This window comes from Suricata suricatta, chromosome 1 (assembly GCF_006229205.1).
Source record: "Suricata suricatta isolate VVHF042 chromosome 1, meerkat_22Aug2017_6uvM2_HiC, whole genome shotgun sequence".
Taxonomy (NCBI): Eukaryota; Metazoa; Chordata; class Mammalia; order Carnivora; family Herpestidae; genus Suricata; species Suricata suricatta.
The window spans coordinates 76,716,156-76,736,669 of record NC_043700.1 but is presented as its reverse complement, the minus strand read 5'-3'; the positions used below and the strand labels follow the sequence as shown (position 1 = coordinate 76,736,669).

General features: G+C 41.9%; 1 protein-coding gene and 1 long non-coding RNA gene across 7 annotated transcripts; one reads left to right on the top strand and one right to left on the bottom strand.

The window, feature by feature from the left end:
* The first annotated feature begins 305 nt into the window (after positions 1-305).
* Positions 306-19,519, top strand: MMAA (metabolism of cobalamin associated A). 5 transcript variants are annotated; one of them, XM_029940568.1, is made up of 7 exons: positions 306-329; positions 11,026-11,535; positions 12,881-13,003; positions 14,539-14,709; positions 17,067-17,152; positions 17,980-18,129; positions 19,154-19,519. In XM_029940568.1, the coding sequence occupies exons 2-7, from the start codon at positions 11,085-11,087 to the stop codon at positions 19,442-19,444; spliced, it is 1,272 nt and encodes a 423-aa protein (XP_029796428.1). In that variant the 5' UTR covers positions 306-329; positions 11,026-11,084; the 3' UTR covers positions 19,445-19,519. The 5 variants fall into 5 exon arrangements, with proteins under 5 accessions (XP_029796428.1, XP_029796402.1, XP_029796435.1 ...); XM_029940542.1 differs by lacking the exon at positions 306-329 and adding an exon at positions 5,259-5,417; XM_029940560.1 differs by lacking the exon at positions 306-329 and adding an exon at positions 5,973-6,068.
* LOC115292512 lies at positions 14,977-17,476 on the bottom strand. 2 transcript variants are annotated; one of them, XR_003909024.1, is made up of 3 exons: positions 17,059-17,476; positions 16,383-16,460; positions 14,977-15,696 (listed from the first exon to the last, which is right to left on the bottom strand). It is a non-coding gene; the product is annotated as an uncharacterized LOC115292512 (long non-coding RNA). The 2 variants fall into 2 exon arrangements; XR_003909025.1 differs by lacking the exon at positions 17,059-17,476 and adding an exon at positions 16,556-16,727.
* Positions 19,520-20,514: the final 995 nt, after the last annotated feature.

The following is a 20,514-nucleotide window of genomic DNA, read 5'->3' as shown; positions in this document are numbered from 1 at the left end:
TCCGATAAGGACCTGAAGAAGAGCTACCCGAGAGCCCTAAACCACGCCATCCCTCTTCACCGGCAGTTTCCCGGCGCCCAGCCGACCTCCCCACCCAGACGCAGGCCTGAAGGCCTTAACGCACACGTTCCCAAATACACGCCGGAATTCCGCGGCCACGTCCGCCGGGACTCTAGCCCCGCCCCGCGCCGCAGTCCGGCCGGGCCGTCCTCTGGGTTCCGCGCGTCGGGCAATGGGGTTGCGCCTGCGCGCAGCGGCCAGCGCGGGGCGGGGCGACCCTGCCCGGCGGAAGGGGCGGGGCAGGGCTGCACTTCCGTGGCTTCAGGAGGGTGAGTGTGGGGTAGGAGTTGCGCGCGGCGTCTGAAGTCCGGGCTGGGCTTCGTCCTCCGGCTGCTGGGGGAGGCACACCCCAGCGTCAGGGGCGCCCCCTGGAGGATTTGGGGTGGGGGAAGGAAAAAGGGATTATTGAATTGGGTGATACCGGGAATGCGGGATATGTGCTGACAGGCAGGCTTCGGCAAGATGGATTCAAAGGGAAGGGTCGGTCTGTAAGCAGTGTTTTAAATTTTACATCATTTTAGGCAGGTTTGAGAGCTTACTGTTGTGGCACTGGAAGGAGGTTTTGGTGAGGTTGCTGGTCCCTTGCCGATGCCAAACCTGGGGAGTGGTCCACCAGAGGATGGATTGGAGAAAGGCACGATAGTCTAGTGTAGCTACTATCAAAGAGTGAAATTAAAACTCTTACGGAATATAATCCAGGATGTAAAGGGTAGGGTTCATACTGAAAGTCACAGAGTAGACTTTGTCAAGTACTCTGGAAAGTCAGGGCTAAGTCCCTTCCAAGAGACATATTTATTCAAATAATTTACATTTCTCATTAGCAAATGAAAGACCACCCAAGCAAAAATGGCATAAAATTTTTTATCTTTCTTAAGAGTTGTGCCCTAGTACATATACATAGGAAAACAAATAGATCATTACAGCTTTTCCAAGTTGGTAGAAAATCAACTTTCCTGGAGGCCTGTGAAGATTCTAAATCCTTTTTGCATCATCTGCAATGTCCAACAGTATTTTCTATTTATTTATGTTTTTAAAGTTTATTAGAGCGTGGGGGAGGCACAGAGAGAGAGGGAGAGAGAGAGAATCCCCCATGCAGGCTCTTCATGGTCATTGCAGAGCCTAACTGGGGCTTGACCTCAGGAACCATGATATCATGATCTGAGCTGAATCAGGAGTTGGATGCTTAACTGACTGAGCCACTCAGGTTCCTCACAAATATTCTTTTATTAGTAAACGATATTGTTTTGTGTTCAAGGTAATAAGAATTCCAAAAAGGGAACAATTCGGTTATTTTTAGGGCTGTATTCCGTTTGAGGCAAAACAAATATGAAAAGTTATATAATCATAAGAAATGTAAATATCATCTTGAGATATTTGAAGACTAAAGAAAACCTGTATTTGGCATGGGAAGGACTGGCGAATGCTTGAAACATTTGTCCCTTAGCTGACTGTTGCCTCATATAGTCGTGTATGAGGACATGTGGGTCCTTCATACATAGATCATATGTAGGGCTCCCTAAGACCAGTTTGGATTTGAACGTGGGTAGTAGCAATGAAGGAAAACGTTTAGTGGTGATGAAATTTAGAGAAGTAGAGATTTCCCAAACAGATTGAAACCTAAAAGTGGAAATTGGGAAATCTGAGTCTTCACTGGGAGTCCCGTATCCGTGTTCAGTATTATTCTTCTCTAACAATGACCTATTTAAAAGGTGCTTGTCTAAAAAGCCATTCTGCTCTACCAAAACCTCCTGAGATTATTTGAAAAGGAGAATGTAAAGTCTTCTGTGGGGGATGGTGGGCGATGGTAAACTGATTAATGGCACCTGACTGTTGATCTTCTAATCAAAAATGATTCGCATTGAGAAATGGACATACATGGTGTAACGCTGCACAGCCTGTGTGAACTGTGTTGTGCTGCAGATATTGACCTAATGTATTGATCTTGGATATCCTATATGCTTTTTCCAGCCAGAGTAGTCATTGAAATTGAGAATATTCATTGGATCAGTTTCAAAACAAATATCCCAAGTCAGACTGGCTGCTGCAGAGCAGATTTTTAATGAAGGAAAACATCCATATATTGAAATAAGACTTTAAAAAGAAAGTCCTTAAATAAATATATATTTACTGTAAAATCTAGAAAAATGTGTTTTCAAACACTGATCAATTGAGTAATCAACATAATGGAGTTATTGACCCAAAGAATATTATACTACATGTTCATTTATTCTGTGAGCAATAAAAGATGCTGTGGGTACAACGATAACTCATAGTCTAGGCAAGACTAACAACTTAAAACAATGTGATCAGCATTATAATCGAGGGCTGTAACCTGCATATGATGACGAGAGACAGGAGTGACAACTGAAGGGGCGTAGAAAGGGGCAGAGAACTGTGTATAGAGGAGGCACTTGGGTTGATTCCTGAAGAGGAATTTGTGAGATAATTAAAGGAAAGGGATTCCGATGAGAAGGAACATCATGGACAATGGCCAAGATGTAGAAGAGTGTTTATTCTCGGACCTGTGTGCAGATTAGTTAGTTGTAGCCATGTGGTAAAAGTGGAGGAGGGGAATGAGTTAAGTTGGAGAGGCAGATAAGAGCACTCCTAGAGTATGAAATCTTTACGTAAGAACTGTCTTAGCTGGACTGTAAACCTTGATGTCAGTAGCTCTGTTGGACCCACACACCAGTGGGTATATGCCATACATATATGCACAGTGCCGGCATACATAGGTTCTCAGCAAATAGTTGCTGAATAAATGAATGGCTGAATCACAGAAAAACTTTTTGTTTAGTTTATTTATTTATTTTTTTACGGATAAGGCAGAGGGAACTTTTTAAGTATTTTAAGCAGAGGAGTAAAATGGATTTGCATTTTATGATGATAAGGGATAATAAGATCCTAAAGGGAGCTGTAGTAAATCAGGGTTTTTCAGACTTAAGGTTGTGCCTGTGGTAGGTTGCAATCTGCGTTAAAAAAAAAAAAAAAACAATAGAAAAGATAACAGTAGAGTGCATCTCATGTACTAGCAGTAAAAAATGTTTTGTGAAACTTTCATGACAGCTGTATCCCTATGTGTTGACTGAGGTAAGTGTGTTTCTTCCTATGGACTGTGATCAAATCTTGAAAGCTATTCTAGTAATGTGGGAGTTGGAGGGGGCAGGAGTAGATATTAAAGAGATATTGGAGGAAAACAAGTGTGATTCTTAATATGCTGCTGTCCATGTGAACCTTTTGCTTGGGAGGGAGTTCACTTACCAACTCATTTTAGTATTTTTGCCCACTTGATGTTTTTCATTATATATTAACAAATTAACATTCTGGTTTATTATGAATGGCAGTGCTTTGAGAGATCTTATTGAATGTTGTAAATGTTGCAAAATTTCCCTTGTATTTTGGTAGTACTCAGCTTAAAATTGTAGGATGAGACCTCCAGTGATTCTCAGCAATCATGAAAATTCATTGAAACAGTTTGATATGATTATTGGCCAAGTTTTAAAATTTCTTTCCTTAAGACAGCAGGAGAAGAATACTCAGTTACGTGAGCGGAAAAGAAGTCTTTCTTCCTACCCATAATTTTGTTACCCTAGAGGCTACAGGGTTGGAGGGTTGTTCAGACAAGACTGAGTTACATTGGCTCTAAAAGAAATTATGGACTTCTTTAAAATCTGGTTGACTGGTTAAACTAATGGGTGTAAGTATGCTATATACTTCGTTATCAGGTGTGAATTCTTTGTGGAATGAAAAACATTTAAAAATGGTGCAAATTTGGTTTATTCCATCACCTAATATACTACTGGGATCTCCTGCTGGTAAGGTTTGCACAGAAAATGTAAACTAATTTTTCATCTTGGCCTAAGCAAAAAAAGAAAATGAAGATAAACAGTCTGCCATAATCATTCCGTATTTAAGTGTAAAGGGCTATTTGGTGTTCCCTTGATGTGACATGACACCACTTCTCTTCATATGAATCTGGATTTTTTATTATTATTATTTTTTAAATTTATTCATCTTGAGAGACAGAGAGCACGCAAGCAAGCACAAGTGGGAGAGGGGCAGAGAGAAGGAGAAACAGAATCCCAAGCAGGCTCCATGCCATCGCCATTAGCACAGAGCCTGACACAGGGCGCAGACCCATGAACTGTGAGTTCATGACCTCTGATTCAAGATTAGGAGTGGGACACAGCCCACCAAGTGACCCAGGCGCCCCATAGATCTGGATTTTTAAATCCATAGTTTTTCCCAAGTTCTACCGCTCATTGTGAGGCCTTGGTCAATCAGTGTGACCTTACTGAGCATCACCTGTAAAATAGAACCTTGTTCGCTGTCGTGAGGCTTAGCTGAGGAAATGTGTACAGAAATGTCTCACATGACAAACGTTCAGTGAAAGGGAACAGCTGCCGCTCTGTCATTCACATGGTCCAGAAGGTTTGGGGGCACCAAGAAAATCAGCCCCCAGCGAGAGATTTGAAGATGTAAAAACCTTGAATTATATACATCTAGACAGCTTTTTGGTTTTTGAAGAAGAATGGAGGAAAACGATATCATCTTTTTCCTAATTCTTTCTTTTTACTTAAAGGCCAGTTAAGATTTGTATTGGCAAAGGACAGAGAACTTCACAATCCCACACTGTGACAAACTCTGCAGTATAAACCTTAAGCTTGTCAGATAGTTGGCCTAGATTTTCTAAGAAAGACTTCGATTAAATTATTGTAAGAATGAACTATTCTAAATGTCAGAGCAACCTATATTGCTATTTATTAGACAACTTTTAGCTTCATCTCCTTTAGTTAGGGAATATTGTTTGCTTGCATCATTAGAAGTGAGCATATTTTCATATAGTAAAGCTCTTATTACTGGTTTTTGATTCCTTACAAATTTATCTTTCTGTTTTTCTGTTTGGGAAGTTTAGTTAGATGTCATAGGTACCTTGATTCAAAACAAGGAACTTAGAAGGTAGAATGTTTTTAGTAAAGATTCTCAGATCACACAGGTTAAGGGGGTACTCAGACTTTCCTTTCTAGCATATTAGATCAACATAAGTAGAGAATCCTTATGACCTTTAAAACCTTAAAAAAAATAACAGATTACCATATGCCTAGCACTGTGCTGAATTCTGAGGAAACAAAGAATAAGACATGGTCTTTTCTCTGGGAGGATCATCGGCTGGGCTGAGGGATGAGAATTGGTGGGGAGAGATCTGTAAATAGATAAATTAGAAAACAAGATGAATAAAAGGCTGTGGGGCTCTGCAGCTAGAACAGGTGACTGCCTGGGAAGGGTGGAGGAAGATGTGTCCTAGAAGAGGTGATATTTGAACTGAGTAGGAGTTTTGTCAAGCAAAAAAGTGGAAGGTAAGCATTCCAGACATCTAATTTTTATTATAGCATATAGATTGTTTTTTTTAAAGCCACCATCCTCAAAAATGGTTACTTGCCCGCATATATCACATTATTTCAGAGTCGAACTTCATATCTTAATATTATGTTGAACTTCATATCTTAATATGAGAATTCTGATAGAATCTTTTGCACAGATGCATAGGTAAACATGATTATCACTTTTTTCACCTTGTACATAATTCTTACGAGGTTTTGAGTATATATGTTAATTTTATGCTTAATTTAGAAATTGACATATAAGTATACATTGAATGTAATGCTGTTGGTTGTAGTAACTTTAAATTAAGAACTTACTGGGGTGCCTGGGTGGCTCAGTCACTTAAGCATCCAACTTCAGCTCAGGTCATGATCTCATGGTTCGTGAGTTCAAGCCCTGCGTCAGGCTCTGTGCTGACAGCTGGGAGCCTGGACCCTGCTTTGAGTTCTGTCTCCCTCTCTCTCTCTCTGCTCCTCTCCAGCTCATGCTCTGTCTCCCTCTCTCTAAATAATGAATAAACATTAAAAATTTTTAAAAAATAAAGGACTTATCAAGTTTGATTCTCACATTGTGAAGAAATCTCAATGCAGAAGGAAGCAAGTTACAAGTTACAGATACAGACAAAGGTAAAAATTAAATCCTGAATAGTTATTAGACATTTATATTATACTTATTAAAAGTATACAAATTCTGTTTCATCTTTAAAAAAGATTTTTTTAATCATAGCGACTGTATTAGTTTTCTTTTGCTTCTATAACAAATAACTACTCACTTAGTAGCTTAAAACAACACAAATTGATCATCTTAGGTTCTGTGGGTCAGAAGTCTGACATGGGTTTTATGGGGCTAGAATCAAGGCATCTTTGTTCCATCTTAGAGGTTCAGCAAGGGTGAGCTGAGTCCTCCTCAAGTGACACCATTTTGCTCTTCCTCCTCTCTCTTTTATTTTAAAGGACTGGCAATTATATTGGGTCCACCTGGACAATCCAGAATAATCATTTTATTTTAATGTCAGCTGATGAGCAATCTTAATTTCATCTGCAACTTTAATTCCTTTTGCGATGTAAGATTACATATTCACAGGTTCCAGGGGTTAAGACAGGAACATCTCTTGTGGGGGAGGGGCGAGCATTATTCTGCCTACAACAGTAACATATGCTTCTTTTAAAAAATCATAAAAATATGACTAGCCAAAAACAATATATTAGCACTATAATACCACTTATGTATAGACGAAGTTAATGTTTTGACATATGTATTTCTCTGTGTGTGTTGGTATGTAAAATTCTATGAAAAATGGTGCAACACCTCTTTATCTCCAGTCACTCTTTTGGTAATCCTCTTTGGTCTCATGGATTTGAATCACACCTAATCACTTAATGATTCTCAAATTTACACTTCAGCTCTGACCTCTTCCTGAGACTAGTAATACCATTGCCTACTCAGGATCCCACTCGGATATTTAGTAGGCATCTTAACCTTAACGTATTGGAAACTAAATGCAAGCCTGACCTTCTGCAGTCTTCTCCAGTTCATTAAAGGGCAGCTCCATCTTTGCTGTGGCTCAGGGTAAGACCTGTGCCTCATCCTTGACTGTCCTCTTTCTCTCCCATCCTACATGTCATTCATTAGCAGGTACTTTAGAATTCATCCAGAATCTGATTTAACACCATCCTCACCTGATCTCTGTCCTCATCATTTCTCATCTGCATTACTGCATTGATCTCTTAGCTGGTCTTCCCATTTCTGTTCTTGCATCCCCATCAGATCCTTTTAAAACAGAAGTCACATCAGGTTCTCCTTTGTTCTGTCACTTCCCTTCTCAGAGTTCTTCCAGTCCTATCTGTGGCTGTATGTTCGTTCCTCTTTGGCCTTCTCTCCTATATTTCCCCTTATTAACGTCTAGCCATACTGGCCTCCATATTTATATGTCTGTTATCTGTCTTCTCTAACTAGGGTGTTAGCTTTATGAGGGCAAGAACTTTGTTCTGTTTTGATCATTGTTGTATCCCCAGTGCTAGACTATTGCATGACACATGGTAAATGCTCAGTGTTTCTTGAATGAGTGCTTTATAATCTTCCTGCTCTCAACATATTACTTTGCTCTTTTTTGAGCATAGCTTGATAGAGTAACAAGAAGTAGTCATGGTAAGATTCGTTCATTAAAGGGCATATTTTAAATACTTTTAATTTTTTCTTAGACTGCATAGACAGGTCTCTCCTATGGGAGGATAGATAGGTCTAGGACTGGTAGTAAGAATGTATCCTGGTCAGCACTTCCTCTTTCGCTGTGCTTTGGTTCTTCCGAATACCACCACTATCACTGCATACTTTAAAAAAAATGCTTTTAACTTGCTTTGGGAAGGGCAGGGTTACTAATACCTTTAGTCAAAGGACTTCTACTTTATCCCAAAATAATTTATTAAGATAAAATGCCATAGAGAGTCAAAAGATCTGAGTTTGAATCCTGACCCTCGCATTGGCTATGACTAATTTAGTTACTTAACTCATTCTTGTTTTCCTTCCCTTGTTAAGTGAGAATAAACAATAATAATAATAAATATCATCATAGGATTGTCTGGGAAAATGGAATGAAGTATTTGAAAATGGATTATAAACTCTTGAGTGACAGGCAGGTGGGAAATGAATTCAGGTCAGCAGCCTTTATTGTTTGCTTTTCAACAGCTGCAGCATGCCAGCCTCTGCAGTGAGCTTTGAGGATTCCAGTGTGGAAAGCAAGGTCTAGAATCTGACTTGTCCTTCCCCTACTGCCTTGCCTAAGTCCAGGCCCTCATCATCCCTTTTGGGTCCTTGCTAGGGTTTCCTAAATGGGGCTTTATGTTACCAGGGTCTAATTACTCTTCTTACCACCGTTCCGGTGTTATCTCCTAAACACCAGAGCGGATTATGTCCCTAACCTTTGTAGAGATCCTGTTGTTTCTCCACTGCCAACAAGGCGCAATCTAGTTCCTTGGCCTCGGTTTGCATCCTGGTCCAGCTTCGTCTCCTCTTCCTAGTTCCATATGGACACCAGGCTTCTACCTCGCTGACTCGCTCTGTCTTCTCTGAGGTGGCAGGGAAGGGACCAAGTTCCATCTGTGACTCTGTACAGTAAGTCCTCAGCCTGGAAAGCCTGCCTCCTCCAGTGTTTTGTTCTTTTTTAAAATTTCAGACTTAGCCCTGACATTGACTCTCCATGACTCGAACCTTCTACTCCCCAAGGACGGTTAGTTTCTATAATTTTCTCTGTTCCCACAGCACTTCGTGGGTTTTGGGGGTTTTTTGTTTGTTTGTTTGTTTGTTTGTTTTGTTTTTGACATGGTGTTATTTATTCTGTGGGCCTTTGGAGTGCTGAGAGTATGTCATTGAGGGTAAGGTAATGCAGCTGACAGTCTACCTGAGAAGGTGTAATGGATTGAATGGGGCCTTCAAAAAGATATATCCAGGTCCTAATCCCTGGAAGTTGTGAACTTGTGACTTTTATTTGGAAAAAGGGGTTTTGCAGATGACATTAAGGATCTTGAGATGAGATCTCTTGGATTATCTGAGTGGGCCCAATTCAGAGATAAATCTTCACACAGAGGAGAGACAGGAAGGCCATGTGAAGCCAGAGGCAGAGATCTCAGTGGTGCATCCGTGAGCCAAGGAACACCCGGAGCCCCAAGAGCTGGGAGGGGCGGGGATCAGCCTTCCCCTAGAGGGAGTGCAGGCCTGCTCGCACTTGGACCTCCGACTTCCGCCTCTGGAACAGTGAGAAAATACATTTCTGCTGTTTTAAGCCACCCAGTTTGTGGTAATTTGTTACAGCAGCCCTAGGAAACGAATATAGCAGGTCAGAGTAAAATGACTGGAACACAGTAAAATCTCATTGTCATCACCAACAGTGCCATTATCATCGCTATCATTCCTAACCCTGGCATGGGACCTGCAGAGTGGCATATGCTTAGAAACAGTGGTGGAATAAAAATAGTTCTTCCCTATGAACTCCCAGCCTGTTGTGACAGCAGAGGTATTGTTGGGAAGTGTGCTTACAGGGAGCTTCCAAAATAGAGCCTCCTCAGAACTTTTTTGTTTTAAATGTCTTTTTTGTATGTTTGTGTGAAGGGTGGTAGTGGATGTTTTAAATTGTTTTTTAGAACCATTTTTTACACAGTTTTCCATAAACTGTCCTTTTAGAATAAGACCAATTTTGTACAAACAGAAGTCATAGTGTCTCCCTGTTTCCCCCAAAATAGAAAAATGATAAGCAGTTACAGTTCTAACAATAAAAAAACCAAAACTTAAAATGTCTTCTTTTTCCTGTTAGAATGTTATTTAGTAAAATTGATTTCCTGCTGATTGGCCTTGAAATACAATTTAGAGAGGTACTTCGGAGCAATAAAGTAATTTATTTCATTCTGCTATGAGGTAATTGAGAACCAAAATTTTCAAATAATCATAAACCCAAGTCTGGTAGGCCATATGTATCATTTGTATGTAAACTGTAGTTAGCCACTGGAAGCTAGGTCTGTGACCTAACTTCTACTAAAGTTTTATAAATTGGTATAATAATAAGAGCGAATGCTAGTGAGCTCTTACTCGATGCTAGGCACTGTTCCAAGTTTTTACATGAATTAACTGAATTCATTCTCAAAGCCATCATGTTCTCCTACTTGTTCTCCTAACTCAAGGGGATGCTCAGGCACAGAGTGGTCAGGATCACTAGAGCTTACGTGGCAGGGACTCAGTGGCCACGCTCCCAACCTCCATACTTTCTTGACCCTCCACGGACTGTGTCAGCCTTCGTTGCTGAATACGGTTTGGAGTGGAGAGTATCAGTAAATCTAGGTAAGGCGTCCTCATCTAATTCCATAATGGTTCAGACTTCAGTGAGATTATTTCTCTACGGAGATTCTGATTCGTGGGGCTGGGAGTACGAGTTTTAGTCAGTGCCAGGCGGTTCTGGCCTCGGTTTGAGAATCACTGATCTCGTTACCATACAAGCCTCACAGTTCATTTCACATGAAGGCCCCCCATGGTGGTGCTGATGGTGTGCTTCTGTTAGGCAGTTCTCTGAATATATCTGTATTCCAGGGTGAGCCTATTGAATACATACATATATCTAAACTTAGACCTCAGGTGCCTGCACTGCTAATCACTTTCTTTGCGTGTGTTGAGAAAGAGTAAAAGGCCAGCATCAGAGGGATTTTTTTTAACCTTATGAATGAGTTTCAAAATAGGATATATTTGATCTGAGGAAGCTGTACAGTCTGTAGACAGAAGAAAATAAACATGGCATAGAATTTCTACCCTACAGGGGTTTTTCGTATATTTATTTTTTGTTTAGAAGAAAATTGTAGTGTACATTGTATTTCACAGTAGAACAGTAATTCCATAATTTGGGGCTACTCTGGTTGTTAACTGTAGGCAAGGGTTGGGGGGATCTTCTCTCATGTTTGGTGAGAAACTTTCACCCATTTGTACTGCCAAGAAGCCTGCTTCTGTGTGTTTTAGAATATAGAGAAACCACTAAGCTTGCAGTTGTACTAACTTCAGTATCTTAATTGTATATTGAACTGGCAAAAATACGTTTTTTTCTTCTAGGGAATCACAAATCACATTGAGCCAAAAAACATCCAGTGTTTTCTGCCGTTACAAACAAAATGAATATTCCCAGGCTACTACTACATCCTCCCTGGCGTTTGCTAAAAGGCTTTTTAAGAGCACCTCTTCGACGTTGCCGTTCCCACCTCGTCTTTCACTCAAGGACTCTTCTCGGAGCAGGAACCCCTTGTGCTCAGCCTGTTCCTCCTCTCGGCCTCCACTGTGCAAAATGGACGCTGCTGTCAGATGGTTTAAAGAGACAATTATGTGTCCAAACAACTTTAAAGGAACACACAGAAGAACTTTCTGATAAAGAACAAAGATTTGTGGATAAACTTTATACCGGTTTAATCCAGGGGCACAGGGCCTGCTTAGCAGAGGCCATAACTCTTATAGAATCAACCCACAAGAGGAAAAAAGAGTTAGCCCAGGTGCTTCTTCAGAAAGTACTGGTCTACCACAGAGAACAAGAACAAATAAATAAAGGAAAACCACTGGCGTTTCGAGTGGGTCAGTCTTTTTTTTTTTTTTTGCCTTTAGTTCTGTTTAGTAAATATTTTTCTACATTTTGTCTTTTGAAATAGGTCTAAATAGTTTGCAATCTAATGGGAATTCTTTTTTTTTCATTTCAGAATTTGGGGCTGGATTTTAAATGCCTTTTCTTTGCAAACATTAGTCCTATTATGTTGGGGGGGGGGGACTGTCATGGTCATTTGAACCATGGTATTTTAAGAGAATCACGTAAGATTTCTCTTTAGGCGAGAATCATGCTGTGGCTCCCAGGACAGAGTATGCACACGAAGGAGTTTATACTGGGTTACTCCTCCCTCTTGGTATTCCTTCTACTTGATAGTCTAAAGTGAATGCCTTGCGTTTGTGTTTCTATCAACTATAATTATTATCACATTGCAAAATTCTACTTCTCAGCTATCTCATTAGTTTCTATGGGCAAGTCTCACTCAGGTATTTTTTGTTAAAGTTTCTGGGAGTTGCTTGGCTCTAAGCACAACCAACTCAATACCAAAATGTATTTTAAAGAGAGATCAGATTCATTTGCTGTCTAAAATATTAGGTATTCACTCGATTTCTTGAACATAGTTGTAAATAAGCTTGGTATATATATAATTGTGCATTTTAAAACAATGTAGATGTGTTTGGGTGGAATGAGAGCTTTTCATGACGGCAGAGTAGGTGATAAAGAATGGTTAAGTAGCTTCACCAAGATGACACGGCTCATAAGAGGCAGAGCTAGAACCGGACCTGGCCACCCGGCTCCGGAGTGTGTGGTCTTGCCTGCCATGCTCTATGAACTCTCCAAGCAGGGGGGGTTTCTGCCTGTCTTAAGACAAATTAATTTTTTCAGGATCCAGTTTATCTGGTATATTTTGAGTGATGGGTGAGATCAAACAAATTATCTCTCATGAATAGAAAATTATTTTCTCAGTCACTGGGAATTTCTAGAGCAGTGAGTTGTTTTCCCAACGGGAAGATAAAAGTGCAGCATGGGGCAGGTGGAATCATTACTGCTCATGGTGAGAGGCGGGCAGATGTTGTGGAAATGCAGCACATTAACCACAGGGGCAATTAAGTTTGTCCAAAAAGATCTACGTTATGGTAAAAAAGCAAATCATATTTTGTAATTTTATAAAGTGAATTTGGTGAACATACGGAGCTCAGGATTGTTTTCTTCCTATATTCCTATGAGTCAGGAACTAGATAAATAAATGGGGTTTTGTTACAATGAAATACATTAATGAAGGTTTTAATAAATTAGGAGAAATAGAAGGTAATCTGCTCTTAGAATAGAACTTAGTTGATTTCATTTCTTAAATTAGAAGGATTCTCTCTATTGTAGGACTGTCTGGGCCCCCTGGTGCTGGAAAATCAACCTTTATAGAATATTTTGGAAAAATGCTTACCGAGAGAGGGCACAAATTATCCGTGCTAGCTGTGGACCCTTCTTCTTGTACTAGTGGCGGTGAGTATTGCCGATTCTTTTCTCATAGGGCTCCCTGCTACAATGTAGTGGGAATACACACAGTCCAGTGACTTCTAACCTCTAGCGGAGATTGGTCTCGCTGAACGAAGGGAGTTCTAGGGGGCAGGGGGATAGACTGCGGGAGGTAGTTTGGGGCATTAGGCTCCTTAGCTTGTGGGTATTCCGGGAGTGGCCTGGCTAGAGCACTAGGAAAACAGGTGCCAGAAGTTGAGGATCATCAAAAGCAAATTGGAGCTCCCTATCACACCTGAGGCCAGGGCCCCGCTTCCCTCCTGTGGTTTCCTCCCGGCAGCCTCAGCCCCTACACCGTTCAGAAAATGGGTCCTTCTGTCCATTACCTTTTTTCTTGTATGATTGTAACATCTCTTAAGCTTAAAAGAAGATCTTATTGCTCTTTATAATTTGTCACCTGTTAAGATTATATGTTCGGTTCAATAGAGAGCTCTTGGAGTGACCATGTGATAGACTGCTGTTGCTCCGACAGCACTTAGTGTGGCATGTCACGTACAGTGCTCAGCAGTTACTGATCCGGGGTCACACAGTCAGAGTTTAACTCACAGCCCACCAGAGATACAATGAATAAACGTAATTTCCCCAAAGGATCATTTAAGAAAAACATAAAGCATGCCATATGAACACTCAGGAGAGTTTTTCCCCCCGACCCCTCTTCATGATTCCGGCTTCTCACATTGCAGCTATTCATTTAACAGGTATTTGCATGTCTGTTATAGGCGAGGCATTGGACAAGGAAGGTACTGTGTTGTACGATGGTGAATGACACACATTCCTCTTGGCCTGCGGAGCTCTGTATCTTATGTGGGAAACAGACACGTACACACGCCATTATAGTGTCAATACAGGGCGCTTTGTGGAAGTGTTTGGTTTGCATACTGTGAGTTTAATGCTAAAATATAGAGATGGCTTTAGGGGCTTTAGGGCAGTAGAGAGGTGGACAGCAATTCTTGGTCCCACCCATTGAGAACTTTAGCTGAGAGTATGCACACAGTTTGAAGGATGCTTAGCAATGTCCTTGGCCGCTACGCACCAGGGGCCGCTAGCATCCTACCCCCGGTTGTGATGAGTAAAAACACCTCCAGACATTGCCAGATTTCCTCTGGGGTCATAATCGTCCCCAGTTGAAAACCATAAAGACAGCAATATTAAGAGGACAGTAAAGAAGCCATCTTGGCTGGAAAAGTAGATTCATTTGGGGACCAGTGGAAGCTGGAATTGGATAGGGACGGTAGGGCTGCATTCTGAGGGCTTTTAGCGTTAGGCTGAAGAATCTAGACTTGAACCTTTAGTCAGTGGAAAGCTGTTATAAATTTTGAGGGGCTTGAAGTGTTAAAAAGATTAATTTGGCATCATACATGCTATGTTGCACTAAAGCTCAATTATATAAATTAATTTTGAGATTTTGGGAGACATGTCATGAGGCAGTTCCCCTGGCATTGGCTGACTGATGCTTGGCCCTTATGGGTGTTCCTTGATTATAAAATGTAAATGTGTTTTAGGATCACTCTTAGGTGATAAAACCCGAATGACTGAGTTATCCAGGGATATGAATGCGTACATCAGGCCGTCTCCTACTAGAGGGACTTTAGGAGGTGTGACAAGGACCACAAATGAAGCTATTCTGTTGTGTGAAGGAGGGGGATATGACATCATTCTTATTGAAACCGTAGGTGAGTGTGATTTTCCATTTCATGACAATGAAATACTATTCTAACAAATGTTATGTAAAGATGAGTGGCAGCGAATACCATTTTGTTCATTCAGTATATATTTACTAAAGGTGTAATTAACACGAGGGACTGTGTCTCAGATTCCATAGGAGATATGAAAATATGGGCCATAATCCTTACTTTAAGGAAAAGGCATGCACCAGGAGAACTGTTATACAAGGGCGGTATGTTGTGCCAGATGACAACTGTAAACATTGGAAACAATACTTTAACAAAACACCTATTTTATTTAAAGCACAATTCCCTTGTCTTCAATATTCGCCCAGAAAATTCATGTAGCTGGGTACTTTTTTAATACAGAGCCATGTTTTACTGCTTTATATCCCTTTATATCCCAGTGTGTTATACACAACGAAAATACTAAAATAGAAACCCCAAAAAATTCACATTCTTGTGGAGAGACTATTATCACTATTACTTAGTGATAAATGTTTGTGACGCAGTCTGACTTGGGTTTGAGGGATCGTGGAAGACTTCCAGGAGGAGGTGACAGTTAAACTCCGTGTTGAAAGAGAAATTGGAGTTAAATAAAATGAAATAGAATGAGAGGACACAGCCCATTTAGAGAACTGCAGTTTGCTCAGGATACTTAGCACATAGAGTGCGGAGGCTGGGGGTGAAGAGAGATGGGGCTGGAGACTAGAAACCCCACCTAAGGGTGGACGGAGGAAGAGTTGCCCATGTGGTAGTAGGAGAATCAAGGTAGAGGACCAGGAAAACCAAGTACAGGAGCTGGAAGTTGCATTTGGCTGCTTGTCCCAGAGACTTGAAACAACTGGGACTCAAACAGAAAGTGGCTTATTGTTTTGTAAACAGAAGAAGCCTGGAGGCAGGCAGTCCCAAGCAGGCCTGGTCGTTGTACTGTGCCCTCAGTGTCCTGGGCTTCCATCTCTGCTCTCCATTCTTAGCACTTAGTTCCCATCGTGGCTAAAAGGCAACAGATGAAGCTCTGTCACATCCACGTTCCAGATAGGAGGTGGGGGAAGGGTGGGCCCCTCCTAGCTGGGTCAGCTCCCTTTCAAGAACTTCCCTGGAAGCCCCATCTAGTGACTTTGGCTTTCACTAATTAATCATCTCTAGCTGAAATGGGTTCTGGTGACTATGGGTTTTCACCTGGTACGTCGATGCTCCTAACAACATTGGGATAAGGAAACAGGGAAGAATACATATGGAATGGACAGCCAGAAGTCTCTGTCACCCCAACAGACAGAATCTCAAGAGGTTTCAGTGGAGCAGGCAATGTGGAAGCCAGATTTAAGTGGATTGAAATCAATGTGAAGTAATGAAATGAAGACCAGTGAGCATAGGTTGATTTTTTTTTTCTAGACACTTAGCTCTAAAGAGAAATGAGAAATATGGTGGTAATTGGCAGAGGTTGTGAGTTTTTGTCCTATTTTTTTTCCTGTTTTGTTTAGTTTTCAGGTGAGAAAGACATGAGCACCATTGCTATGAGATGCTGAGGGATAAGAGTCTGTAGACTAAGGAGGTTATAGAAAAAGCAGGGCAAGGGCACAGAGGAAGTGGGAAGGAAAGAGAGGCTGACCATCAGCCAGTACGTCACGCTGCGACTGGACAGGAGGCCGTGAGCATAGCTGGTGTCCGGGTCCACTTACCTGCGGAGGGTGGAGAGGGAGACGCTGAGGTGGCTCTTGCCTTTATTTCACCGCCAAGTAGGTGTCATGGCCGTCATCCTGCAGGGAGATTGTGGCACAGTAAATGTTTGTGATAGCCACGGTGAGAAACGGGAAGGCAGCTGACTGAGGGCGTTTAGGGGCATTGCTTTTACCAGGCAGTAAGCAGGAGGTAGCAGATGTTAGACACCACGGTCCTGCCCTGGCGCCTGTTCTCAAGCCGTTTCTCCAGCACACGTACGGGGGGAGAACACGGATCGTTGGACTGATCCGTGGGTGGGTGGTTGCAGGGCTCACAGGAAGATGAGAAGGCAAGAAAGACATGATGTAGGGTTAGAACCACACTGCTCAAGCTGCTTTCTGATGAGAGAGAAGCCAGGAAAGAGTTGCAAGGGGGAGGAGAGAAAGGAGGTTCTCCATTCAGCCAAGACAAAGATTGATGGGAATAAGCGAATGGGCGAGCCAGGAAGGGTCACAGTTTGCTCATAGGGAAGGCAGTGCGTTTAACAAACTCTTCCAAGGTGGGGAGTTTAACGTGGGATCAGGTGAGTAACGTGGGATCATGAGTACAAGTGAATGAAGTGGAATGGAAATGATGGGCAAGGTAGTGGAGAAAGCCAAAGTACTATGAATATTTTAGCATACAGTTGTGATTTACCATTGCAGGTGTGGGTCAGTCGGAGTTTGCTGTTGCTGATATGGTTGACATGTTTGTTTTACTGCTGCCACCAGCAGGAGGAGATGAACTGCAGGTAATTATATTGACTTTTTTCTCCCAAAACAAAATATACATCTCTGAAAGTACAAACTTCCAGTGTTGTGTTTCTGTAAATTAAGTTGCTGTTAATCTAGGGAAAGAAACATCATTCATATTGGCTAAAGTACCCGAGTCAAAGGCAGAGTCTCTATGTTTTATCTCCACTTATAGTAATAGAATTTATGACCTCGAGCTAACTGTGCAGCTTAGATTTTTCTACCCGCAACATGGGAGTGAATGCAACACGTGGACAGCTCCAGCCAGAAGAGACTACTGTGGTGTGGGGGTTTGTGGTACGGAGGCTGAGGCGTTGCTCACTATCCGGTTATTTTTCTTCAAATGTAAATTGGAGAAAAAATTATAAACATTAAGGAAAACTTCAAAGACTCTGTTTATGGAAATGCAGATGTTAGCGATTGGTGCCGTCTCTTTTTAAGCACTTAATGATGGGACGATTTTGCATCCTGCAGTGTTAGCTCATGAGAAATGGAACCCATCGTGAGTCAGTGTGAATTGTCTCCTGCCACTCATTCATGTGGCGTCTCAGTGATGTATTTACTCTAATTGTGAATGTATTTTAGCATGTTAGTCTCTAAACTTGGAAGAGATATTATAGATGACTTCTATAATCCCAACAGTTGGTGGTTTTGAGGAATTTCTGTTGAGTATTGTGATTGCTGGTACCCAGGGTTTGGGAAGACGTAGAGGAAGAGTTAGTTAATCAAGTGTGTGCCTCTCAAAGTCTTAGCATTGACTACTGTCCCATTGTTTGCTGTAATTGAAGGAAGTGTTTCTGATTCGTCGCTGTCTTTTTCACTTTAGGGTATCAAAAGAGGCATAATTGAGATGGCAGATCTGGTAGCTATCACGAAATCTGATGGAGACTTGATCGTTCCAGCTCGAAGGATACAGGCAGAGTACGTGAGCGCGCTGAAATTACTCCGCAGGCGTTCCGAAGTCTGGAGACCAAAGGTTAGCATGCCTTCCGTTCTGCGTTTTCCACCGAGCGGACTGTGCCCATTAGAAGAGAGGATGGAAGTCCCAAGCTAGACAGATAATCAATCTTTGCTTGGATGTGAGATTACAATTTTAAAAATGACAGAGCCAGAGTGTGTAGTCATGATTTTAAATATAATCCTTCAACCACTAGATGTCAAAAACTAGATGTGAGGGGATAGATTAGATTGCTTAATGCTTGATGACGTGGGCCATTTGGAAGTGCTAGCAAATCCATTCTGGAAGAAACCCTTCTTAAGATTATGGAGCAATTAGTGATTTGATTATCTATATTAGAACTTGAGCAGGAGAGAAGAGGCTTTTGATGTGATAGCGTCCCTTCCCATTATGCTTGTTGGGTGCTATTTTCAATTAGAAAAAAAATTCTGTAATAGTACAGTAATATGCTGTGGGCAGCTTTATCTGAGGAGGACACTACGGTTATTGAAGAATAAGCTACAGTCACTGCAGTGAGAGCAACCATGACCTGTCTTCCCACCAGCTCCCCGTCTCCCGTGGTCACATGGCGTTGGGCGCGGGTCCTGTACGCAGGTGCTGGGTGCTCAGCTCTTGGTACCTGCCGAGTGCGGGAACTCTGACCGAGGATGGGTGTGCCGCTATTTTGTCAACTGAGTTTCGTGTTCCAGCACCGAGGCCTCAGGGAAATCCCCCCGGCCCTGCCCTCCTCAACCTCGTGACCCTCTTGCAGCTCGTCCCTGGTGCCTCTGAAGACCCTCTGAGCAGTCCTGAGTCAGAATAATCCTTGGGCTAAGGGTTTTGACCTTGAATGAGAGTGTTGTTTCTGCATATATTTAGTAATCCTAGCAAGTGACCTCAGTCCGCTTCTCAGTATATTCCCTTCAACGCAGTGATAAAATGTCTGTTTCACTTGCCTATTTTCATACACCGTTAAGACCTGATTGGCAGAAATCAGAGTCCTCATGAAAACGTTTTCTCTCATTTTAAGTAAAACGCTTTTGGGCTCTTCCCTTTTCAATAGGTAATTCGTATTTCTGCCAGAAGTGGCGAGGGGATCACTGAGATGTGGGATAAAATGAAAGAATTCCGGGACCTCATGCTCGCCAGTGGGGAGCTGGCCGCCAAACGACAGAGGCAGCAGAAGGTGTGGATGTGGAACCTCATTCAGGAAAGTGTGTTGGACCATTTCAGGAGTCATCCCGCAGTCCGGGAACAGATTCCTCTCCTGGAGAAAAAGGTTCTCAGCGGAGCCCTGTCCCCAGGACTGGCTGCAGACGTGTTGTTGAAAACTTTTAAAGGCAGAGACTCGTGAAACGTATCCTGTATAATGATTTTATATATCATCTCATGAAGTATTTTAATATTAAAAGCCACTTGGATGCTTATATTTTCAGAAGTCTTTTGTGGTGCCTTTGGCCCTATTTGTGAACCATGCTTGAAAAGTCAAAGAATGTTAGATTGGCTGGCAAAGGTCAGGCATTTGGCAGTATTTGGAAGGTACCCGTTGTATGTTACTGAATTCCATTTCTTCCTCCTCTCATACCCCGGCATGGTAGCTGGTAGGATAGTTTTTTCTCATCAGTCCTAAGCAGAGAAAGCTGAGGAGAACAAAAGAAGGTCATGTACCTTAAAATGTTTTCTTCGATTCCACATTCTTTGAGTTTAGCAAGAGTGACCACGTTTTTGAATTCTTACTGCAGGCCAGAATCATGCACAGCGGATTTCCAAGAGCTGAAAATCATGACTGATACTTAGTGTCCTGGAGTATTCTATCAATTTCTGAAATGGCTGTGTACACCACTAACAAAACAGTTGGACTGTGTAGTGGTGTGAACACAGTTTTAAAGTCTACTTGTCTAGACCTGCAAATCCCCCGTGATAGGTAGGAGAGCCCAAAGGGAACTGGGGGAAATCAGCCGCAAATAATGTGGCCCATTAATCCCCAAGAGTTGGAGTAAACCCTCAAAAGACCAGAGTGAGGTCACGGTGACTCAAAGGTTATTCAGTTTGAATATTACCAAAGGCTTTTGCTTCTCTTCTTCCTTGGTCATTAGATTTTGTAGCAGCTTCTTTTTTAAAAAAAATATTTATGTTTTTTATTTTTGAGAGACACAGACAGTGCAAGCAGGGGAGGGTCAGAGAAAAAGGGAGGTACAGAATCTGACGCAGGCTCCAAGGTAGCTGTCAGCACAGAGACCCGTGTAGGGCTCGAACCCACAAACCGTGAGATCATGACCTGAGCCGAAGTCAGACGCTTAACTGACTGAGCCACCCAGGCGCCCTCATAGCAGCTTCTTAAAAACCTGTCTTATTCCTGATAAGACAGGTTTTCCTCCAGAGGACATGTGGCACAGTGATTTAGACATTGGGTTCTGGTGTCAG

Coding starts and splice junctions, on each gene's coding strand:
- MMAA (XM_029940568.1), top strand. CDS start 11,085: ATGAATATTCCCAGGCTACTACTACATCCTCCCTGGCGTTTGCTAAAA. Junction 11,536..12,880: donor ACCACTGGCGTTTCGAGTGG/GTCAGTCTTTTT, acceptor TCTCTATTGTAG/GACTGTCTGGGCCCCCTGGT. Junction 18,130..19,153: donor CCGAAGTCTGGAGACCAAAG/GTTAGCATGCCT, acceptor CCTTTTCAATAG/GTAATTCGTATTTCTGCCAG.